We start from the raw sequence: 21,607 nt of genomic DNA, 5'->3' as shown, positions 1-21,607 counted from the left end.
TCTCGTGTTCCGCTTCGTTTTTCGGATTGTTTTAAGACGACAAGGACACTGTCCCAATTTTCGGGCGAACAGGACGGACGATCAACCAAAGGCTAGCCATGAGTGAACACTCGAACACGTGGGTCGATGAATCGAATTTTCCGGCCAATTCGTTTGATTTGAACGAGTGTTACGATGCAGAAGGTACCCGGTACTGGGTTACAAAAAACCGACCTACTTACGCAACCGGACCGTGGCAGGGACCGGGCACGATCCGGATTGGAAGCTGTAGCTGGAATATAATCCTCCTTCGAAAACCGAATTGTCGCGACGCGCTCGTCACCAACAGCTTCGTCAACTTCGAGGGCAGAATTGCGTTTTTCCCCCCTTTCTTCTCCACCACCAGAAGATGCTTCAACCCCGTTCTGCCATCCTTGCAAATTCGTGCGATGGAGCAGAGCGGCCGACAGACCACCCCGGGCAGGAGCGGAGAGAGGGAATGGATGATTGAAGAATGGCTTTTCTTGGGGCCACGTTGGGGCCGGTAATAAATAATATCAGCCAAAAATTACGGAAACGTGTTCAGGGTGCGTAAGTGAATTTTTTTCCTGGAGTGCTGGAGCATTCGTGCGGCGGAAGGGGGTGGGGGGCGCGTGCTGTTACGTGCCTCGGTCTCCAGCAGCATAGAAGAGGGGGAACCGTGGCTGTTTAACCATTCTCCGGCCTGGTCGTTGTACCGTTCGGCCCCTGTGTAACACGATAACAAACGACTTCGTTGACAAGAGGCTGGATGATGATGAGGATCATCTGTTTCACATTGGCGGCACCGATCGAATCGCGCGTTGAGCGCTTTTGTTTTCCGTTTTTCATCGATGCTGCCACCAACAAAACGGTGCAATTTTGGTTTCAAATTTATGCTCCACCATCCTTCTTCTGCCTCTTTTGTATCAGAAGGACGTTGTTTTTGTTTCGGAAATCATGCTTCTTGTATCGCATACTTACAGTCATCGAAGTGGTTCATTAGTCACGGTATTTCATCTCGGTTCGGTTCGTTGGTTCAATAACATTACCTTCAATGATTCCAGCGGTTTTTTAGTATCATTTTCAAGGCACTTGCTTTATATCAGTGTGCGTCACAGTGTTTACAAACACTCCGCAGGCGAACAGAGTAGCTTGGAGCTGGTACTTATGCTCATTCAGACCTTGATTATCTGCTAGACGGAATGAGGAATTTTCGGCGAAAGAGCTACGCCTGATAACCTTTCTCGCTGTCTTATCAGTCCTTTTTTAACGTTACATAATAACGGACGAGCCATATGTTTCTTATCAGTGCTAATGCTCAACAACAAGTCTCAAAGAGGATCCTCTTTAATTGTTCAAACATTAGTCCAGTGATTCTATTCGTGCAAAGTGGTTCTGCGGATGCCATCATGTCTAGAGTTGCAGTTATTGTTCTGAGGTACAGCAATGGGTCGACCAACAACCCAAGTGTTGCAAACAGTTTCTTAACAGTCGCTTTCTTTATGTACTGATTTTTGTGCAGTGTTCTTCTGTTCTCTCAGCACCATGTCGGCTTGGCCCTGATTGTTGAGGCACTCCACGGCCATCCGAAGTCCATGTCAATTGGCTCCATCATTCCAGTGTGGCATGGCTTACACTTGGAGCAAAATCGATTTATTACATATCTCGGGTGCATATCCATTAAGGCCCACCTCATAGAATCCGAGGCCGTACCGCGGGGTTACTTTGCTGGCGATGAGCGAACGAAAAGCGCAAAGTGTGTAGTGTTCGAGAACTCAACGTTGGGCAGACTACCCAAGGAACTGTTGCCTGCCTTTCCGAACGCTACTAAGCTTGTGCTTGAAGAATTACAAATAAGAACGATTGAACGGGATGCTTTCGCTAGTGGAGAAAAAGTGGAAGAGCTGAATCTGGGCCACAACAATATTACCCACCTTGAGCCGGGTGTTTTTTCTGGCTTACGTGAACTTAGAGTTCTTTCGCTAGAGTATAATCAAATAGCACGAATCACACCAAGTCTGTTTGCTTTAAACACGAAGCTGGATAAGGTTTACATCAATAGTAACCAACTGACGAGAATCGAGGACAACACCTTTAGCAACATTTCGGAGGTGGTCCATTTGAGCGACAACAATATTGAGCGTTTAGATTTTACCCAGTTCTCGAAGGTAAAAGTACTCGACGTAAGCTTCAATGGGCTCACAGAATTCGTACCGAATGGTGAAAACAGAGCGCTGCAGGAGCTCTATCTACGCAGCAACAAACTTTCGAATATCTTCTGGCTATCGAATTTCCGGGCATTGAAAGAGGTCGATTTATCGTACAACGAAATTCGACAGGTGCTTCCCGCGTATTTCCCAGCAGAAATGCCGTTGAAAAATCTGTTGATGAACAACAACCGCCTGATCACATTCGACATACAGCCAGCACATCTGCGCCTCCTCCGGTGGTTGGAACTATCTAATAATCTACTAACGTCTGTTGATTTAAACAGTCCACTATTGGACAAACTGGAGTTCCTCTATCTACGAAACAACACCATCAAGACACTGCAACTGTCGCCCACAAATAAATTATCAACACTGTCTCTCTCCAATAACGATTGGGACTGCGCGAATCTGCGCACGCTGCTAGCGGTGATTGATCCAGCTAGTTTGAGGGCCACCGATGAGCTCCCTTGCAAAGCTGGATACATTATGGAGAGTGGATATTGTTGCAAGAAACCTTGAATGAGAAATCGCAGGAATTGTAGAGGAATAATGAGCTAAAAATGACGAATGAATAGAACTATCTTTGAGTATCAATAAACACAATCCGTAGAACGTCTCACGCTTTTCATTTATTGCCTTTTGCTTATAGCTGCGAAACATCCATTTGATATTAAGGCCAAGAAGTAGTCGCCCATTTATCACTCATCGCGATGATGTAAAACCATTCAGCTGCTGGATCAAAAAAGGGCTTTTGTTTGATTAGGTAAAACGGTGGCCTCCCAGTCTACCGCTTCGTGTCCATTCTAATTACACAATCAACCAGCAGCAGCAGCAGTACAAGAAGCGAGCAACAGAAGAAAGATGACTTAAAGCGAAGCGACTGGCCACGGATCATCATGAGCATCGGCACCTCGTCACGATGGCTGTGCGGTAGCATCGACTGGGTTGGGCGGCCACTAAAGCGCCCACAAATTTACACTCCCTGGCACCGCGCCCCACCGGCACTGGTCGCTGGTGTTGCCGCCATTCCAAAAAGTGTCCGCCCTGCCAACCAACCCGTAGATCCGTGAGAGAATTGGCATTCCCAGGGACGCGAGTCGCGGTTCGATATTGATTTGCTGCTCCTCCGTGTCGCCTGTGTGTCTGTGTGTTTGGCACACTAACGGTCGCCACCATCACCACCGAAGACTAATAGTGCACTTAATTGAAAGTGAAATATGCTGCACGATGCGCGCCGCGCATTAATACCGCGGCTGCTGGCCGATAGTTCAGCGAACGCCCGGGGCGGGCATGCGGACAGGCCACACTTGGCATCCCACCATTGATCACCCTGGCGCACTGTGGGCGGGAATCGCAACAAAATCGCACAAACGGGCTGCCGATCACCCATCGCTGGCCCTGTTGCTGCTGCTGCAACCTTCATGCGTCCTATCTGCTAGTGTAAACAGGGTGTAGGAAAATGAAATTTCTCATCACCCAAGCACAGCATCAACAACAGCAGCCAGCAATTCTCGGCGCGCCCGGTAAACCAATTTGTAACGATTAGCCGCGTTGGACTCGACGCTGCGCACGGCGTCATCATCGACACCGCGATCGCTGTAGAACGCGCGCCTTTCATCTACCGTCTGCTGCTGCTGCTGCTGCTTCGGTTTCAACTCCTCGCTCTTCATCGCTCCAGGTGGCGTTTCGTTCTGTCTGTTTGGTTTGATTCTCACATGCGCTGACATTTCCAGCGTTTTGCGCAGCGAGAGAAGGAGGAAAAGCCCGCGATGGCACGCGACCTTTGCACGATGATCGCGACCGCGAGCGAGGCGACAAGACAACACTCGCAACAACTACAATTGTCTCGTGGACGCTAATGATGGTTGTTGTGGAGCTGGACCGCGTCGGATGCTTTGTGTCTTAATTTACATTCTCGCACATCGCACAAAGTTCAACCGCCTCCGTAGCAGTTGCTTCGGGATGGATCATCGCCTAATCATCCATTCACCACCACCAGCTGACTGCTGATTGTAAAGCGAACCGAACCACTTGCGATCGCCATATTTGGAACCGGGACACCATTGTACGTGATCTAAAGTTTATGACCTTCGGCCCCTCTAAAACGCCAGCCCAAAAACGGAAGCAAAATCTCCAGCTGAGGATGCTTTGGGCGACGCTCGATGCCACCATTTCAGTTTTCGCAATAGAGCGCGATCACTGTTTTGGCAACATTTTGGGCCATCGATGAACTCTGGCATCTCTGTTGCGGGGCCAACTCGACCATCATCATCATCATCATCACCGCGTGCGTCGTACCTGTCAATCATGGCGATGGTGTGCCCCCCCCCCCCCCCCCCCCCCGTGGCGGGGTGGGAAAAAGGGAACATTACTTGGGGTGTGAAATCGATCGGCGACCGACCGACCGACCGACCGGGGAGAACGATGACATCACGCGGTTCAGGGGGTTCGTTGCTGGCCATCGTGTGAACGGAGGCCCCCGGGTTTGTGTTGCGCGTGGTCTACATTTTTGATTAATATTTGAAGGTTGCCCGATGCACCATCGCGTGTAGATCGCACGATCGCGATCGTCGGTCAGTTGGTCCCCCCGCGTCTCCATCTCCCCGTGGGGAGGGTGTCTGTCTGCTTCCTTTGTTGCTGAAAACCCCTCTCTCGACGGATAGTTACGACGGCTAATCGTCGTTCGCGACAGTTACGGGGTCACCACGCTGATGATGATGCTTCTGATGCTGCAGCATGTGAGGGGTTGTTGTTTTTTTCTTCTTGTTTTTTGGGGGGTGGGAGGGTTGTCTTTACCCACCCTACCTCATGAGCGAATTGCGTGTTTACGCGAGTGACATTTAATCGACTAATTTACCACGCTTCTTCGCTCGTTGGTTTTGCCCCAAACGCCGACTTGCTGACTTCGCATTGCTCATCGACGACGACGACCACGACGAGCAGTCGCCAAACACAGACACACTGACAGCCAGACCAAGAGCCAAGGGTGCATGGGACGATCCCTTGGTGGGATGGGGACCACCTGAATCGGTCTGGTGGTGAGGATTTGATGACTAAAGATCCATCATCTCGTTGCCATCTCGCTCACTCACGAAGTACAGGCGAGGCGTGCTTCACACGGACTGGTACCGCGCGATCGAGGAGAGGCATAATTCGGCTGGCCACCCACCGAACGCCAGCCAACCAGCATCCCATCGTCATCACCATCATCAGCCACAGCTGAGACGGTTGTGTGGGGTGTGTATATATAAGATTCGACAAGTGCACAGCCCAGTATCAGTCATTGTCGGTTGGTTCTCCTCACAGCACACGGCGCACAGGCAGCGGCACTACGAGCTAGTAACTTGGTTGAAACTACCCCGGAGGCAGTAAGAAGATGTTTAGCAAGATGGTAAGCATGGCAGTAGATCGAGCCTGGATCAAACCAACATATTCTGATGCAAGTTCTTAATTCACCCGTTCAACAGATGATTGCAACGATCGCGGTGATGGTGGTGGCGAGCGGAGTATTGGCTGCACCGCAACAGAAGCGCATCTCGCCACTGGCCGGTGCCGAATCCCAGGCCGTCATTCTGGCCCAGGAGCATAACCACGATCCGAGCGGTGCCTACAACTATCGGTACGAGACGAGCAACGGAATCGCGGCGCAACAGTCGAGCTACGATGGTGCAAATGCGGCCGGCGAATACTCGTACACCGGTCCGGACGGAGTGCTGTACCGGGTGGCCTACAATGCCGACTCGGCGTACGGTTTCCAGCCTCAGGGTGCGCACCTGCCAGTGGAACCGCCAGTCCCCGACCATGTGCTCAAGTCGCTCGAGCAGATCCGCGCCAGCCCACCGCGTGATCCGGAGTTCAATCTGGCGGCACTCGATGCGCAGATCGCTCGGCTACGCGCTACCCTTGGATAGGAGCAAACAAACAAACGGGTCCCGAGGAATCCAGGATCGTACAGCCTGGGTGTGATGTGATGTGTGTCAAAGAGAGAGAGAGTGTGTTGTCTCGAGCTAACGCTGCCAGCTGCGGCCTGGTGGTCGCAACAAACATGCTTTTTGTTAATAAAACCTCAGACGAAAAGTTTCGAACGATTTTCTATAAATGTGTGTCACCGGTCCTATTTTTTATTTTGGTGGTAAAGAAATTAACAAAAACAGGTTTCTATCGAAAATGCAGAAAAAGTATTTGCATGTCGACGTCGTGTATCGATTGTTCAACAGGAAAATAAGGGATTGATTTTAGCGATTTAGCATGAAAAGTGTTAAAAGTGGCTTTTCAATCTAATTTCCATTTAGTAACCAAACTTACATAAAACGCTTTAGCTCTGTGGTTGTGTGAGTTGAGATTCCGACTCGCTTTTATGTTTTTGAAAGAGTGTAAATGTTCTTTAAAAAATCGCAAATTTTCTAAGGATCTTTTCTATGTGCAAAATAGTTTACAAGTGCAGATAAAGGTTTCTCATTTATTCTAGGGTAGAGTTAGATTGTGCAAGCTAATGTCTAGCGCATAATCACATTTTAACGGCATTTAATTTCATGTCCGATTGCAATTTACCTTTCACAATAAGGAAGTTTGATGGAACCAAAAATATCAATAACCTAAATGGTAATATCAAATATGCCTAAACAAAATAGCAAATGTTGATGTATTGCAAACGAAAAAGGTGCAAATTGCTTTTGATTTATTCTAGAATCAGTTACAACCGACCTTCGTTCCAATGACAAATAGACATTCGTCTATTTATCGCCGCTGGTGTATGATGATATATCTGTGCCGTCATCTTGAGCAATTCCTCTTTAGCTGTGTACTTCCCTCACAAAAAAATACACCAGGGCGTTGAGAGAACATATCAGAAAGCAATTAATTTGCAGAAATTTGTTTAAAATTACTCAACCAACCAACGCCTTCACCCACAACGGATCGGGCTATCCAGCAATACAATGGAATGCCAGGAGTAGCATCACCGCGACGCGCCCGCGTAACATTTGGCTCGATCGCGACTACAAAGTACAGGCGTGACTTGTCACGATTAGAATCAATATTGCACTGATTTATGAAGCTGCCGGCGGCAGTGGCGGCGTCATCGAGCAGCAGCAGCAGCTGGCCGACACACAGGCTGTTGCAGAATGCCGCAACAACGTTTCGGTTCAAGGGCAGACAAGGGCTGCCAGCCCCAGCGCACCATGGGAAACACAGCAGCATCCAAAGTCATCGCCAACGGCATCGTTGTTGAGAAACGCGTTGAGCTTAAACCTATTAATTCCCGAAGCCCACGCTAGGCTCCAAATCCGGACCGAGACCGGGGGCTCGGCTCTCCAGTGGCCACCCTCCACAATGGCAACGCATCGGCGGCGGTGACAATGAGGCTTGGAGTGGTGGACGAACGGATGGGCGTCGAGAACAATAATCCCAAAATTTATTACGCAAAATTGCATTTAATTGATGTCGCGCCGAAAAATCCGCCCTCAGAGAAAATTGGTGGGGCGGTGTGGAAAATTGAATGGAAAGCCTGCGCCACGGTCGCACGGCTTACACACAATAAACCGCAAAATAATGCTGTTAAAGTGTAATAATTCAATATCTCCAACCAACCAACCAACGAACCAAGCGGTTCCCCAGTGTCAAGTACCAGGGCAAAAGGCATCAGACCACTGCGCACCCCACATATGCAGCCCCAAGCCGTCCGTAGTCGATGCAGTTAATCAGGACAAGGGCTGACTGCAGTGCACCACGCCGCGGCTGTCGAGCGCATGAGGTGATTGTCCTTTCCGGGAACGACGCACAACAGCGAACAGCGAAACTCCATCGCTCCTACCCCTTCTTTTGCTCTCATTATGGGCACCCATGAAAGGATGCACCCCTTAATGAGGTTTCCGAACGGGAATGCTTTACACACTTGCCCGCATTCCGTGGAAAAGTGATGGGAAAAAAAGGAATAATTTGCGCGCGAACGTGAAAAGCGGGAGCTCCGTGTGTACTGTGTAACTCCACATTCCTAGCAGGGGATGATGGTGAATTAATGGAGAATTGATACCAACGGGGAAATACATTTTTGCAAACTGCAACCCCGGTGTGAACGTGACGGCGTGACATTGTACATCCTGCCATCCCGATAGCGATTCGATGAATACGAAGTATGAAAAGCTTGTAACACATTCGGGTGTGAGAGTGAAGTGGGCGTTGTCATGACGAAGGAGGGAATGATCCCAATTTACGCTTCCGCTGCTACGACTGCTGGCTGCTGTGTGTATCGCTTTTACTCGCTTTAATGAGACAAAATGAGCTCCATTTTGTGAGCGAACGGGGAGAAAAGGAAAAGTGTAGGACATCAGGAGGCCAGAAGTGCCACCTGTACAACCACTTTCCACCGTCTGCAATTAGTGGTGACGGATAAAAACACATTCGCACCGACCGTGGTGAGTGTTGAGCGGCTAACCTACCGTCACTAAACGAGCAGCACTGGTGGCGCCTGTAGCTCGTGCGAAATTACCGTGCTCTAACAGGAGCCACACAGGAGCTTAATGAATTTGCATTTTATGCCTCTCAGGCCGAGGTCGAGTAGTTAGTTAGTTTGCTACCACCCGCCCCCCTTTGGTCCCTACACAGGGACATTCATTGCACACATTCTCCGCACAACACAAACGCCACTAGGGCTGCACTCAATTAGAAGCCCGTAGCATGATAAAGCAGGTGCTTCAAGCTGAAAAGGAACAGGATAAAAGGCATAAACAGAACAGAATGCAGCAGCATTCTCGAGCACCAGTCAAGCATGACCGTGTAACGAGGCGTAATCGTCCAGTTCCTGGTAAGCAATTCAGACACACCTGGCTGGAAGGCTGCACCAGCACCACCACAACCACCACTAGAAGAGTTGGCATCCATACGCAGCCCAGGGTAAGCTGCAATCCATCACAACTCGTCGTCGTCGTCGTCGCCCTAGTAGTCGTCGCACCATCAGCACGCCATCTTGGTCCCTTGGTCTGCTGAGCGCCATGATTAGCCGTTCATTTTTCGACTTTTACACTTTGCCTTTTCACGGGAAAGAAAAATAGAGCATTTCCACCACTTCTAGGGCGTGCATTCCTTTCGCCTTTTTTTGTTTTTTCTAGACTCCCGGAAAAAATACTGCGTTTCCCTGGAACACTTTCTCTCTTGCGGTTACTTGGCGGAAACCACGGGGAATGTGCTGTGTTATGCACCGAGCAAGGAGCAGGTGTTAAGATGGTTTGTGTGCAGACGATCCGTGTGGTGGTGTGTGTGGTTCGTTGCGTCCGTAAGTGCACAACTGTGTTGCTAAACGAATTACGAGCCCGTTCCTGGCACCACAACCGAGAGGCGAGAAGATGCTTAATGGCCAAAGGATGTCTCTCGTGTGTGGGATGGGCGGATGAGCGATTCGCTCGATCTATCGCCCACCGGTCGGTCGGTCGGTAGTTCCCGCGGTGTGCAAAGCACTCCGAACCGAGCAGCCACAGCAGCAGCAGTAGTGCTACGGTAACCACCATAAAACAGTAAAAGAATTGCAGCAGCGGGCATCCCCACTGGATGAGGTGTTTCTTCCTCTTCTTCTCATCATCAAGGATGAAGGAGAATTCGTGGAGCGGTACGGGGAGTGCTCGCTTTGCAGATTTACAGTGCCGGAGCAGCATGTCTACACTGTATCCCCGCAACTGCAGCTTCGTTTCTTATCTTTCTGTTGCAAATTCGTTCCCGCCCGGCGGTTCGTTGGTGCCCGGCATCCCGACAGGGCATTCTAGGTGACGACACGATGGCGACGGTTGGCAATAAAAATGCTGCTCCGTGCGGAATGGTTAGATCGTTCCCAGCGAGCGAACCAGCCAGGCGAGCGCTATCGGCCAAGCGTTAGTTTCAATTTCGGGAACGCGCGCAAGAAAGAAACAGGAAGAAAGTAGACACTTCACGCGGGGACGCGATCCAGCCGTCCCGCGCGCACGGATTGCAATTATTTCAAACCCCAGGAACCCTCCCGAAGAGGGTGGAGGGAGGAGGTGATGGTCCACCCACGCCGTTGCAATGGCGGTCATGTCTCATTTTGTTCCATTTCGCTTCACTTCGCTTCCCTATTGTCCCGATCTCCCCCGAGATGGGACATTCCAGGGGGTTTCCGGTGGTTTAACGGGGAAATCCTCACCGGTAAGGATCGCCACGTTCGCGCCAATGTTTGTCGCGCGGTTACGATGGAGGAGGACGATTGTGCTGTGCCAGTACCCTGGCGAGCGCGGTTAGCGCGATATCGTGCCACGGCCATCGACTCGCCGGCCATCGAGAAGCCGGAACGGAACGAAATGGAACGAAATGGCGCCGTTTACACGTACCCGGTAGTAGTACCGCACTCTGCTCTGCGAGATGGGGTCCTGGGACGTGTAAATTGTAAAGCGACCGTCCGTGCCCCTCTGATGGACGTCACTGATGGTGGTGGTGGTGGTGGTGCTGGAAGCACTGTACAAACAGCATAATTTCTGCAAAACCACCCCTACGGCAGCATAAAATGTAAATGAACCTTAAAATGTGGGACATAAAACTGCTGATTTTATAGGTTAGGTAGCGATGGGGATGTGGATGTGGTGTGCTGGTTTCTCGTAAAGTTGGGACCGGCATCCCATTCCGGGAGCACCGGGATTCCCGGATAGGGTTGGATCCCCCGTTCTGTCTGGAGCAATTTCTCTTTGGTTTCGTTGTTTCTTATCACCCGACGGGTTCGCTTGGTAATGGTTAGGGATGGTGCCCGACCAGACGAACGAATTGGGGCTTAAGAGAGATCCGAGAAGGACGGATGAGGTCGCAGTTGCGCTGCACTGAACGCAGGCGGAGAGTTTGAGACTGGTGTGATTGTGTTTTGTGGATAATTGTGTCGATGATAGTGAATTGATTCACTCGGGAACCGCGACATGATTTGATCCTATAGTCCTTGTCGTTGGAGGATATGGCATTGAATCGCGCCCTTGGAGTCCTCTCTGACTGGCAGAATGATTTCGTTTAACCGTGGCCACTGACTGAAGACCTCGAAACGTCACATTTTGAAGATAAAATACACCAACTACGGGGTAGAGGTCTCTGATATGAGACTGAGAAACGGCAGGCGCAGGATTTTCCTTAAAAAAAATCATGGAAAAGCCACCGAAGAAAAGAATTGTGAAAGCACAAACTTTCGAGCCCCGGTGAACAGCCGCGCCGTGAATTCCAAACGAGCCTTCAGACGTACAGGCTGGCTGGACGCGACCAGCGAGAGAGAGATATTTGGATGCGCTTGAACTTTTTGATTAAATTTGAAGATGACGACGCAACGACGAGGACGGTGGCAAGCGTGGCAGAACCGAACGAACGCGTGCGTGCGTGCGTGCAGATATCGGCCGGTCCCGGAGGCCGCCCAGTTCGAGACAAGCAACGTAAATTATTTACAAATCCCAGGGCACAGCGCAACCATCAGAAGCAGACAGCCAGCATAGCCAGTGCGGCCATGGCCACGGCAGCATCAGCAGAAGGCATCACTAGAAAGCCCCGGGGCTGGTCCAACTTTTGTAAATTTCTCGTTTCATTTCACCGTGCCGCGAGAGCTCACTTGTGGTGTGTACGTACGTGCGTGTATTTGTTGTGGCAGAAAATATTTTCCTGGATTGCAGCTCCTGGATTCTCTTTCCCCTTTCCACCGGGCGGAAAAGTTATCTTTTCATCCGGAGTCGTCCGAATGTTTGTATTCTATTCCATGTTTTAGTTAGATCCGGTCGTGAGGAGAGATTTTGAGGAGAGAATACGAGCTCCCCGTCGGGATTGGACGATTCATGCACGAAAAGGGAAGCATACTTCCACCTTTGATAGCTGGTTAGATAGTAACGAACTGCTTTTTGCTTTTACAGAAGTGTTCTTGAGGATATAATGTGGTGGTTGGAGCATCAAACACCTGCTAGCTCATGCATCATCAAATCAGTCGCTAAGGTCAAGCATTAGAATGTCCAAGCGTCCTGCTCTAAGAGGATCCCCAATAGATTGACCGCAGAAGATAACCAACCAACTTATATCGGTTATCATCTTTGTTCGAAGGGCTTTTTGGGATAGGAAACCACCGCCGGAAAATCCAGCTCAAAAAACCTTAGCTCACCAGAACGAATCATGAAGAGTTCGTCCGGCTCGCAGGAAATCAAAGTTCCGCCGCAAACAAGCGGTTGATAATCGTTATCTCGGTGGTGAGCCAATAATGATGACTGAATCGCCCGGCGAACAAATCGGACTTTTCATGTCTTTTTCTTCTTCTTCTACTTCTTTTTCTCGCAGCCAAAACCCGAAAACGACCACCACTGGGAGGCGTTGACGACGCTTAGTGCAACGCCGGACGCCGTAACAGGAAGTTCAGTCCCGAAAAACAATGATCCATCAAACCCGGACCGACCAAACGACCGACCGACCGTGGCTACTCGCGTTTTTGTTTTTGAGGAAAACTTTTCCATCCGCTCCATCTCGACGCCCACCCTTCGGCCCCCCCCTCCGAAGGTTCTCCACTTTAAAGCGGATGCTTTTCCTGCAGTTCGTGGTCGCAGCGAAGGAGAAAACACAAAACCCGGAAACGGATAAAACTTTCCCTTCGCCCTTCGCGCGGGCTTGATAGTAGATGGGGTAACGATCCAAGGCATCCACTTCCTTCCACATCCCTCGGTCCAGGGCTGGATGAATCCGCTTTTCCGGCCATTTCTCGATAAACGTAGAATGGCGTTTTTGGCGTCACTGGACTGTACCACTATCCCCAACATAGACAGGCACAAAGATGGGTGCAAACTCATCCATAATCTATCGCCCATTTGTGCGCATGATAGTAATGATTGCAATTTTATGACCAAGCAACTCCAGCATCCTTTCCGAGTGCCCTATTCCCTCCAAGGCACAAGCTCAATGGATCTGTTCACAATCAAAGTGTTTGTGGTTTTGGACCACTCTGCGTCTATGTGTGTGCTGGACAAATAAAAGAAAAACGGATCCAGCACACAGATTCAATTGGTTATACCCGTAAAAGCAGAGGGCCCCTGGCGAGTGGAAATTGGTAAATTCTTTGGAAATGTTCCGGCTTCCCGTTCCGTGAAGTGCTGCCCAGTTACTTGGATTGCCTAATCCCCGTACCGTGCAGCGTAGTCATCAAAGCACTCGCTGAGTAGACCGGCAAGCGGTAACCAACGCCTTCTGTGCTCGCTATTTGCAACTCGACCGGGAAGGAGTTGGACACAGTTTTGTTTGAGTTTTCCTCCGTACATCACGAAATCCTCATAGACACACATACACACGTACACGGTCGATGGATTTTCGTCTCTTTTATGGTATCCGTTTGTGGATTGATTTCCCTCCCAGGCGAACGCACGCAAAGCCGGTGGTTAGCTAGCAACCGGTGGTGGCCTCGAATGGCCGATGCGGGCTCCAGATTCGGATTACGTCAATCTCAGCAAAACAAAATGGATTCCGATTACTCGGCAACGTACCCAAACATGCCACCACCGGCGCCGCTGCTGCTACACGTCGTCGTTGTCGTCGCCATGTTTCCTCCCCGAAAAAGCAAGCCAAGAGCAAACAGTCTAACCCCCGGAGGGATTAATTTACTTGACATTCGCCTCCACCTCCGTTAACCGGGCTAGCGTCGCGTTCCAACGCAGAATTCCGGGGCCAGAAGCTTTTGAAGTCGCAAAACATGGGCCCCTGCACTACCTCTCGCTCTCTCTCTCCAACAGTTCTCCACCATTTTGCAGATGTTCATGTTGGTTGCGATGTTGTAATGTGAAAGTTTTCCGGCCGTGAGAGTTGTGAGTGTATTTACTCTCCTTTTCCTTTCCCCTTCTCTCTGTCTCTCTCCCTCTGTTGGAGAGTTCTTTTACAGCATTGCACCGTACTCAGTTCCTTTCTCGGAGCTCAATCATTAAGTTATCAATACAATCGTCACATTCCCTGTCCCGTGGGCATCTACTCAGCGGCAACTGCAGGGGCTGCGTGCTCCCAGGACTCCCCGTTGGTACCGAATGATGATTGGGGAAATTTAATTCCGCCCTCCCCCCCCTCGAGAGAGGGCACACGCTATGGTCGATGGTGTGGTCGAGACCATCGACCATCGCCCTCGCATCGCCTTTTTGCGACTCTTTTCCAATCGCAAAAGCTCCTTTATTATTTAAAAGGCTACCGGTGACGGATGCGGGTGCGTGCGGTGGACGAAAGGAGGGACGCAAAGGCGAGAGAGGAAGTGTCCCTGGAGTATTTAACTTTGCTTCATTTCATTCTTTCTTCTTTTCCAGCTCTCTCGCAGGGCAGGGCCACACGGAATGAAAATCTATTTAGCAACGGCTCCTGGGGCCCAAGCCAAGGTTCAGCCCCGAAATCCCACCGATGGGAGTTGTTGGTCTGGGCGGACGATTCCGACATTGTAGCGGTCGGTCTCTAATACACATCGATCTCTCGTGGGTTGACGACGCAAGGAAGGTACCTATCTTGCCCAGCGGTTTGCCTCGTGATGCCGGACGTGACTTCCCGTGACTGTACGCCTGTTGGCGCTTGCCATGCAGCACAGGAGCAGCAGAGCAGGATACTATCCACTCTCCAGCCCTCTCTCTCTCTCTCTCTCTATCTCTCTGCTGTCTGTGAGTTGTTTAAAGTTACAGTCAAATGAAGTGGAAGATTTAATTAAATTTACTCAATCAAAAAGCGTTTGATTGCGAAGCGAGCGAGGTGAGTGAGGCGAGCCTTGGGCTCACTAAGAAACCCTCTTGTGGTTTTGCAAGCCATCGACCAGACGACCACGAATGGGGAAGTTTGAGGGGGGAGCGAAGGTGTGCTGGAACAGGTCGCCATGTTCACCATCGTCATCATCAGTGATCAGCCACCGTACTGTCGGTTGTCCTGAGTCATTCAGCCGTTGCAGCAGCAGCAGCAGCAGCAAGTAATCCTTCAATATGAGACGAGGATCTGCGATGCTACGTTGCATACATCGGTCTCGGCATTATTAACAACATAAACATGCCCGCCATGCAGGTGTCGCTTGCACTAATACCAGACCGCCGGGGAGGCGTGTGGCGATGGCGAGGCTGGACTTAAGCAGCATAATGGATGTGATTTAAGCTGCACGATAGAGACACCTTCGGTTGTCTCCGAAACTAGCCACGACACAACGGCCGATGGCCGCAGGATGTTCAATCAGAAATGGACGCGCTGCGGTCGCCGTGGACTTAGGTGTGGTCGTGCATCGCTGTTTAAAGACCTGACCAGTTTCTCTTTAGCGTGGTTCATTGAAGCATTCTTGAACGTAAAATGCAGCCTCTCTACATAGAATTCTACCCAAGAAACTCAGACGTCCACAGCTCGTTGCGTGTTTTTTCCTCGAATTGTTCATTATAAGTTGTGCTTCTGGTTCGCATTTTTCCAAACAACTGACGCCCGACCATTGTGCCGGGTATTGTGCTGCATCTTAATCTGTCGCAGCAATTGCAGCAACTACCGCTCACGCTCTCCCTACTGCTGTCAAATGGAGAAGAAGCAATTGAAATCCAGTGTGCGCTCCGTGGCATCACTATATCAGTAGCGGAACAGTAGCTGCAAAAGCAAAGAAGTGCTCCTTGTGCTGCGCTTTAAATACACCAATTAGGAACAACGACAGCGAGTTGCATCTTGGCGGGCGCTTGACTTGGAGCACAATAGTGATCGCGAGCGAACGGATAGTCCCTCAATCGCTCGCCTGCACAATGGTTGTTTTTCGTGAGCACGGAACTTCGCGCTCTTTCCCCGGTCCTTGCCACCGGCCATTGCCAATGCTTCATTTTGTGTATTTTTTTGTTTGTTTGTTTGTTTGTGAGTGTGTTTGTATTTTAAGAGCAACGTCGTCGTTTTGATTCGTCGCCATTTGTCGGTGCCAACCCCTGACCACCGGTTTCCCACCGGTTGTTCCAATCGAACGACCAGCACAAGACGGGCACAGGAAAGCAGCGATGCGTTAAATAAAGTTTTTGCCGAGGTTTTTCCGGTTGAGATTTCCTTGCTCTCCTTGCGAGACTTCTTCTTGAAAAAAAATCCCATTGTCTCGTTGGTGTTCTAGCCGGTTCGGCGGTTGTCTTGGCTGACAACCACCGTAATGGTGCTCTGGATAGCACTCTTGCACTCGAAATTGCAAACACGAAACTAACAAATTGGTTCGGATTGGAAACTGATGCGATAGGAAGGAATGCTCGCTGAAAGGTTGGTACAAAAGGGGTTTTCGAAGAGTAGTGTACGACTATTAAGGACAGAGCTGGTCCTTGGATCTATTTTGTTTCATCAACAAATTGGTCAAAAATGTTCCACACATCCATCGCACTTGAAAAATGTGGAATGCACTCGTTGAATATACTGATAAAGCGCAGCTAAAAACAAGAGAAAAAGTTCCGTGATCTATTGCCGTTCGAAATCAATCTTAAAGAATTCTTGTCCTTCATCTAATACCCGCTCCCAAACCAGCTTTAATTAATCCAGCCAAAAGACGGAAACATAGCCCCAGAATCATCCTTTAAAGTGAGGAAAACCCTGGTCCCCACACTATTTGGGTTGGCAAGGACCTACGAAATGATGAATTAGAATCCTGTTGCTCATCCCACTATCACTCGCATCGTAGACTCCCGAAACACCGACACACACCCTTTGCATCCCAAGACATCTGTCGTTCACAGTTGTGGCACGGTGGTTGTGGGCTCGCGGTTTTCCCTCCCTCCCTCCCTCACGTCCAGGCCCATGGTTCCTCGGTGTGCTCCTGCTCCAACGAGACGGCAAATATTTTCCTTGGACAAATTAAAGTTTTGCGGCCGAGCCCGAGTGGCCAAGCACTTTGTGCAAACGGTGGCACAAAATGTTCCTCCCTTTGTCATAACATTCTGCCTACACGCAGCGGAACAGAGTGCCCTGGATGTTTGCTACAATGCTAAGGGTGGACGCATCCGGACTGGGTAGCAAAAACGGAATGTTGAAAAAGGGGACCACGACTGTCCGCTGCTGGTGCTGGTGCTGCTGTTGCGGAAACATTTCTGCTGACGAGCGTAAAGTGAAGCGAAAAGCCCAAGACAGACAGACAGACAGACGATAGAGGAGAGAATAGAGGAATACGAAAAGGAAGCCAACCGGACGGACTGCCAGGAACGTCAGAAAACGAGGACGAACACAGGACGAGTAACGGATTCCGGTTGGTATCCTTTCATCGGCTGATTTCCATTTCCGACGTCCACCAACTCCACTGAGACACACGCGCCAGGACACGGACGCCAGGACATTGATAGTATGTGTTTGTATGTGTGCCGGCCAACCAGCAGCAATCGACCAACCGACGTCCTGGTCCTGGCTGGTGCTGCATCGATGCATCAACTTCTTCCTGGGCGAATCCCGGTATTTGCACCCGAGTTTCCAGGAGCTCCGGATTTATGAATAAATTCTCCTTCCCATGGGCTCGAGCCTGATGCCATTGTGTGCTAGTGTCGGACGATAGGATGGCCACGATGACGATCGATGTTTTGTTGCTGCTTGATTCCGAACACGAACATGGACATCGATGGGCATCGATGGAATGCCGATGGAATTCCTTTCGAACACACCGACTCACTAACCGTGCAAAGTGAAGCAAATTGATTGCAAATGACTGCAGTACACGCTTTGTCGCGCGTTCGAATACGTCGAATGCAGCAGCAGCAGCAGCTAAAACACAACAAACAATGTGTGGCAACAATGCGGCCGTTCGGAAAGCAACAAATAGCCAACGGAGTGTCCTCGCCACGAAGTACTTTCTTTCTCTCTCTCTCTCTCTCTCTCTCTCTCTCTCTCTCCGGTTCGTCATCGGTAACGGCTAATCCCTGGAACGAGTCGTAATAGACGATAGAGAGATGGACTGAAACAAGGGCCAGGCAGCTTCTGCTGGTTGGCTTCTTGACCGGGCAGTTTCCGGAAGCTGGGAAATACCGGTCCTTCTCAATCGGCTCTGGTTGAGTGGTTCCAGGTCCGTCAGACAAAAAAAAAACGGGACGGTAAAAAACTCGAGAGCAGGAATCCGAAAGCTGATGACCATTGCTGCAGTTTACAGCTTTGCGAGGGCGCAGTCCCTGGTCCGTTGTCCTCGGAGTTGTCGGTGTAGTAGTCATGGCGATGAATGCTTTTGCACCGAGATAAAATATGTCCTTTGGTACTAGCGTGTCCGAGTGTCCTAGTGTGTGTGCATTTGACCAAATAGGATGTGGCGTAAAATCAAAAGAGCGCCAGCAGCGTAACTCATCTCGTTTGTTTGAATTGTTCCACTGGAGCCTGAACCGGTGGTTCAGCCACTTCGTTACAACGGTTAGGTGAAAGCCATTCATATTTAGTGCTGGGGTTTACCACCGAGCACACATCATGTCGCATAGAGGAAGAGGTCTTTTGGTATTCCGTTGCTGTGGTGATTTGCCAGCCCCTTTTTGGGGACAAGTGGTGCGAATGCAATAACACTTTTGTGCATTCCATATTTGCACAACTCAGCAGCAGGCAGGTAGCTAGACCAACTTGTTGAGGTGCACCGTGTGATCCTAATCATCCTGCTCGGTGCATCTTCCTATCCCCGACGATTGACGAATCGCAAAAGCTTCACTAAATCGGGAAAGTAAACTGGAAACATTCTTTTAAAGGAAAAAGAACGATTTGCATATCGCATCAGTTCTATCCGTTCCTTTCTGGACAACATTAGCGCACAGGCAGCACTTTAACAACTTCGGATTGATGGGCTGAACTCCCTCGAAACGGTCTTTACGGGTGAGCATACAAAACCTTCTCGCTGGAAGCTGGGCTGCTGCTTCCTGCTAGGCCTGCGGGTTTGAAGGAAACTTTGCCACACCCTCAGCAAGGAACAGACATAGATTCAAAGAGAGCGGGAGTGGCATCCCAGTAAAAAAGATAGGTTACGTAACGAACGCAGGTTGTGACCCTAACTAGCACCTTCATTTGCAAAGTTTTCTTCGCTTTGCTGTGGTCCTGGTCGCCCCGCCTTAGTCACATGCGGGTTGATGACGGAGAGAAAACTGTTTTCCTTTAGCATCACACCTCACTCACGAGAAGAGTCTGGTCGCTTCGTAGCACCGAGTTTGAGGGCTTACGGTAAGCAGATAGCCATTTTTTCACCTTTCTCCTTTTTTGCTAGCTTGCAATGATTGCTCAAGGACTTGCCGAAGGTGGTGACCATCATAGTGGAGGCTGTTGGAGCCTCTTGAATCAACGTATGACACTTGGTGAGCTCTTGAGTGCCATTAAGATGGTTAGGATTCAAATAATCAAATACGATATTGTCTAGCTTGCGTGCTAAGCTTCACAACCTGGAGTCTTTCTAAGAATCTTTCGGGATATAAAAAACAATAGCTTGATCGATACTAGCAGCTGAATGCTGAACCAATTCCTTTCTTCAGCTTACAACTAAATTATCCATTTTCAAATTGAAGAAAAGTACAATCTCATCACCCTAAATTCGCATTCCTTTTCTCATTCCCAAAAGAACCATTAAAGAAATCGATTAACCGCAAACCTCAAACTCACACATGTGCCTTCACCCATCCGGACAGGTACTTTTCGCGAGCTGACATCCGTCTCCGTGGCGCTTTTATGACACCACGATACAAGAGCACTGCTGCGCGGCTGCTGATCACGTTTGACCGACTGTCATTACCTGCAAAGATAGCAATAAGAAAACGGAAATCATTACTATCATACGTGCAAAATGGTGGCAGTGCGCGACATGAAAGGGGATTTTATGTAAATTGCTCGTAGGCCGACCGGCCGGCATCCGGAAGTGCATCTTTTGCGCCCTCACGTTGTGGCCACCTGTTCCTCGTTCGCAGCTTAGGGGAAATTCCCATTGGCACCATTTCCATTCGTTCTCCCAGTGGCGCCCCATTAATTGCCCAGCCCCATCACCGACTGGGGCCACCAATTTCGGGTGGCCCCAAAAACATGGCTGCCACCGCGTTTTATGGATTGTGTGTACGCGAGGGAGCGCGCGCCCGCGCACGTGTCGATGGTGACGCTCGTTCGCTGTGCTCGAGAAACGGAGGGATCGGCCCTAACGAGGTGTCTTAAATTTTTATCACCTTCTCACCCTCGCTAGCCGAGGATTCACAAACGTCCCGCCGACGTTCCGCTTCCATCGTGGCCGCTTCTACGGCGAGCAAATTACGTTGGAAAATTTCCGCCACCAGGCGTCTCCATTGGCGCCTCCATCGGTGTCTCGTCAACCGTTATCAATGTTGAACGGGAATATGAAGTCATTAGGACGACACAAATGCGTACCGGAGAAAGGGATCAGGGGCTGCGGAAGGCAAACGCGATAATGCTAAGCAGCATCGTAATTATATTCTCATTTTCACGCTTCGAGAGGACCATTTTCCGTAGTACACGGGGGTCCGGGATTCAACCGGAACAATCAGTCCAGTTGAAGCACTTGAAATTGATCTATTTCCTCACCGTAAACTCGTTGGTGGCTTTAAATCAGAGATTTTTCAGAGCGAACCCAAAGGTTTGATGCAATTTTGTGCTCAGCAGACTCAGCGGAGCGGTTTCGGTTCCGGTTAAGTGTGCCACGAGCCACCATTTCCGAAGCTGCATTTTTCGGGCCAGAGTACCGCTTGACAGCTGGGTTGAGATATTAAAAGACACACACTCGCGCACGCGACGCAAACCGGCATAGGGATTCCAGCATCCGGTTCCTCCACTTGCCTATCAAGCAGACAGACGACGAGCGATTCCAGCCACCACTACTCGGTGTGCAAGGGGGGGGGGGGGGTGAGTTTTATTATTTCCGTTTGCACACACTCGCACCGCATCCTGATCGCCCATTTTGTTTTCGGCATCACATCGTTCGCTCGCTCGCTCGATCACTCAACCAAACGACCTGACGGTTTGGACGGCCTCGGTTTCAAACACGAGCTTTTGCAGCAGCACCATCGCAGTCTGTTCGTTGGCAGGAAGCGAGGGATGGAGCGGTGCAATCGGTCCCTCCGCTCCCCTCTCACCACTTGAGGAATTATTAAAAAAGTTTAATTGAAGTCTCGGGAGCATTTCAATACAAAAATCCAATTAATTTTCATTCTTCGCGAACGCGCGAGCCCGCGAACGAACGTCTGCCGCTACTGTCTGCCGCGGTCGCTTGCAACTGCAGCTCTCGTGTTTTCTCCCGCCCAGAACGAACGAAGAGAGCGCCAAATAAAAGGAGAAAAAAAAACAAGCGCGAAGGAATAAAAGATCCAGCTAATAAAAACGCCTTTCTTTCGGTGGCCTCTTCGCTTCCTCTGCCACCGCGCAATGAAACAAAGAAACAGAAAGAGTGCAGAAAAGGAGGCGCCCGAACGACATGAATCGACATGGAGCTCCGAGGTGCATCCGATGGAATGACAATA

At 50.0% G+C, this 21,607-nt stretch overlaps 2 protein-coding genes across 5 annotated transcripts in view; one reads left to right on the top strand and one right to left on the bottom strand.

Annotated features, from left to right (window-relative positions):
* The window catches only part of LOC126575278 (Krueppel-like factor luna), a 212,732-nt gene that overhangs the window by 76,795 nt on the left and 114,330 nt on the right, over nt 1–21,607 (bottom strand). The window lies entirely within an intron of this gene.
* LOC126575284 (endocuticle structural glycoprotein ABD-4-like) lies at nt 5,493–6,303 on the top strand. Its single transcript, XM_050235909.1, has 2 exons — nt 5,493–5,601; nt 5,678–6,303. The coding sequence occupies exons 1-2, from the start codon at nt 5,587–5,589 to the stop codon at nt 6,119–6,121; spliced, it is 459 nt and encodes a 152-aa protein (XP_050091866.1). The 5' UTR covers nt 5,493–5,586; the 3' UTR covers nt 6,122–6,303.

The sequence above is a fragment of the Anopheles aquasalis genome, chromosome 3 (assembly GCF_943734665.1).
Source record: "Anopheles aquasalis chromosome 3, idAnoAquaMG_Q_19, whole genome shotgun sequence".
Taxonomy (NCBI): Eukaryota; Metazoa; Arthropoda; class Insecta; order Diptera; family Culicidae; genus Anopheles; species Anopheles aquasalis.
This window is presented reverse-complemented; position numbering and strand designations above follow the sequence as displayed.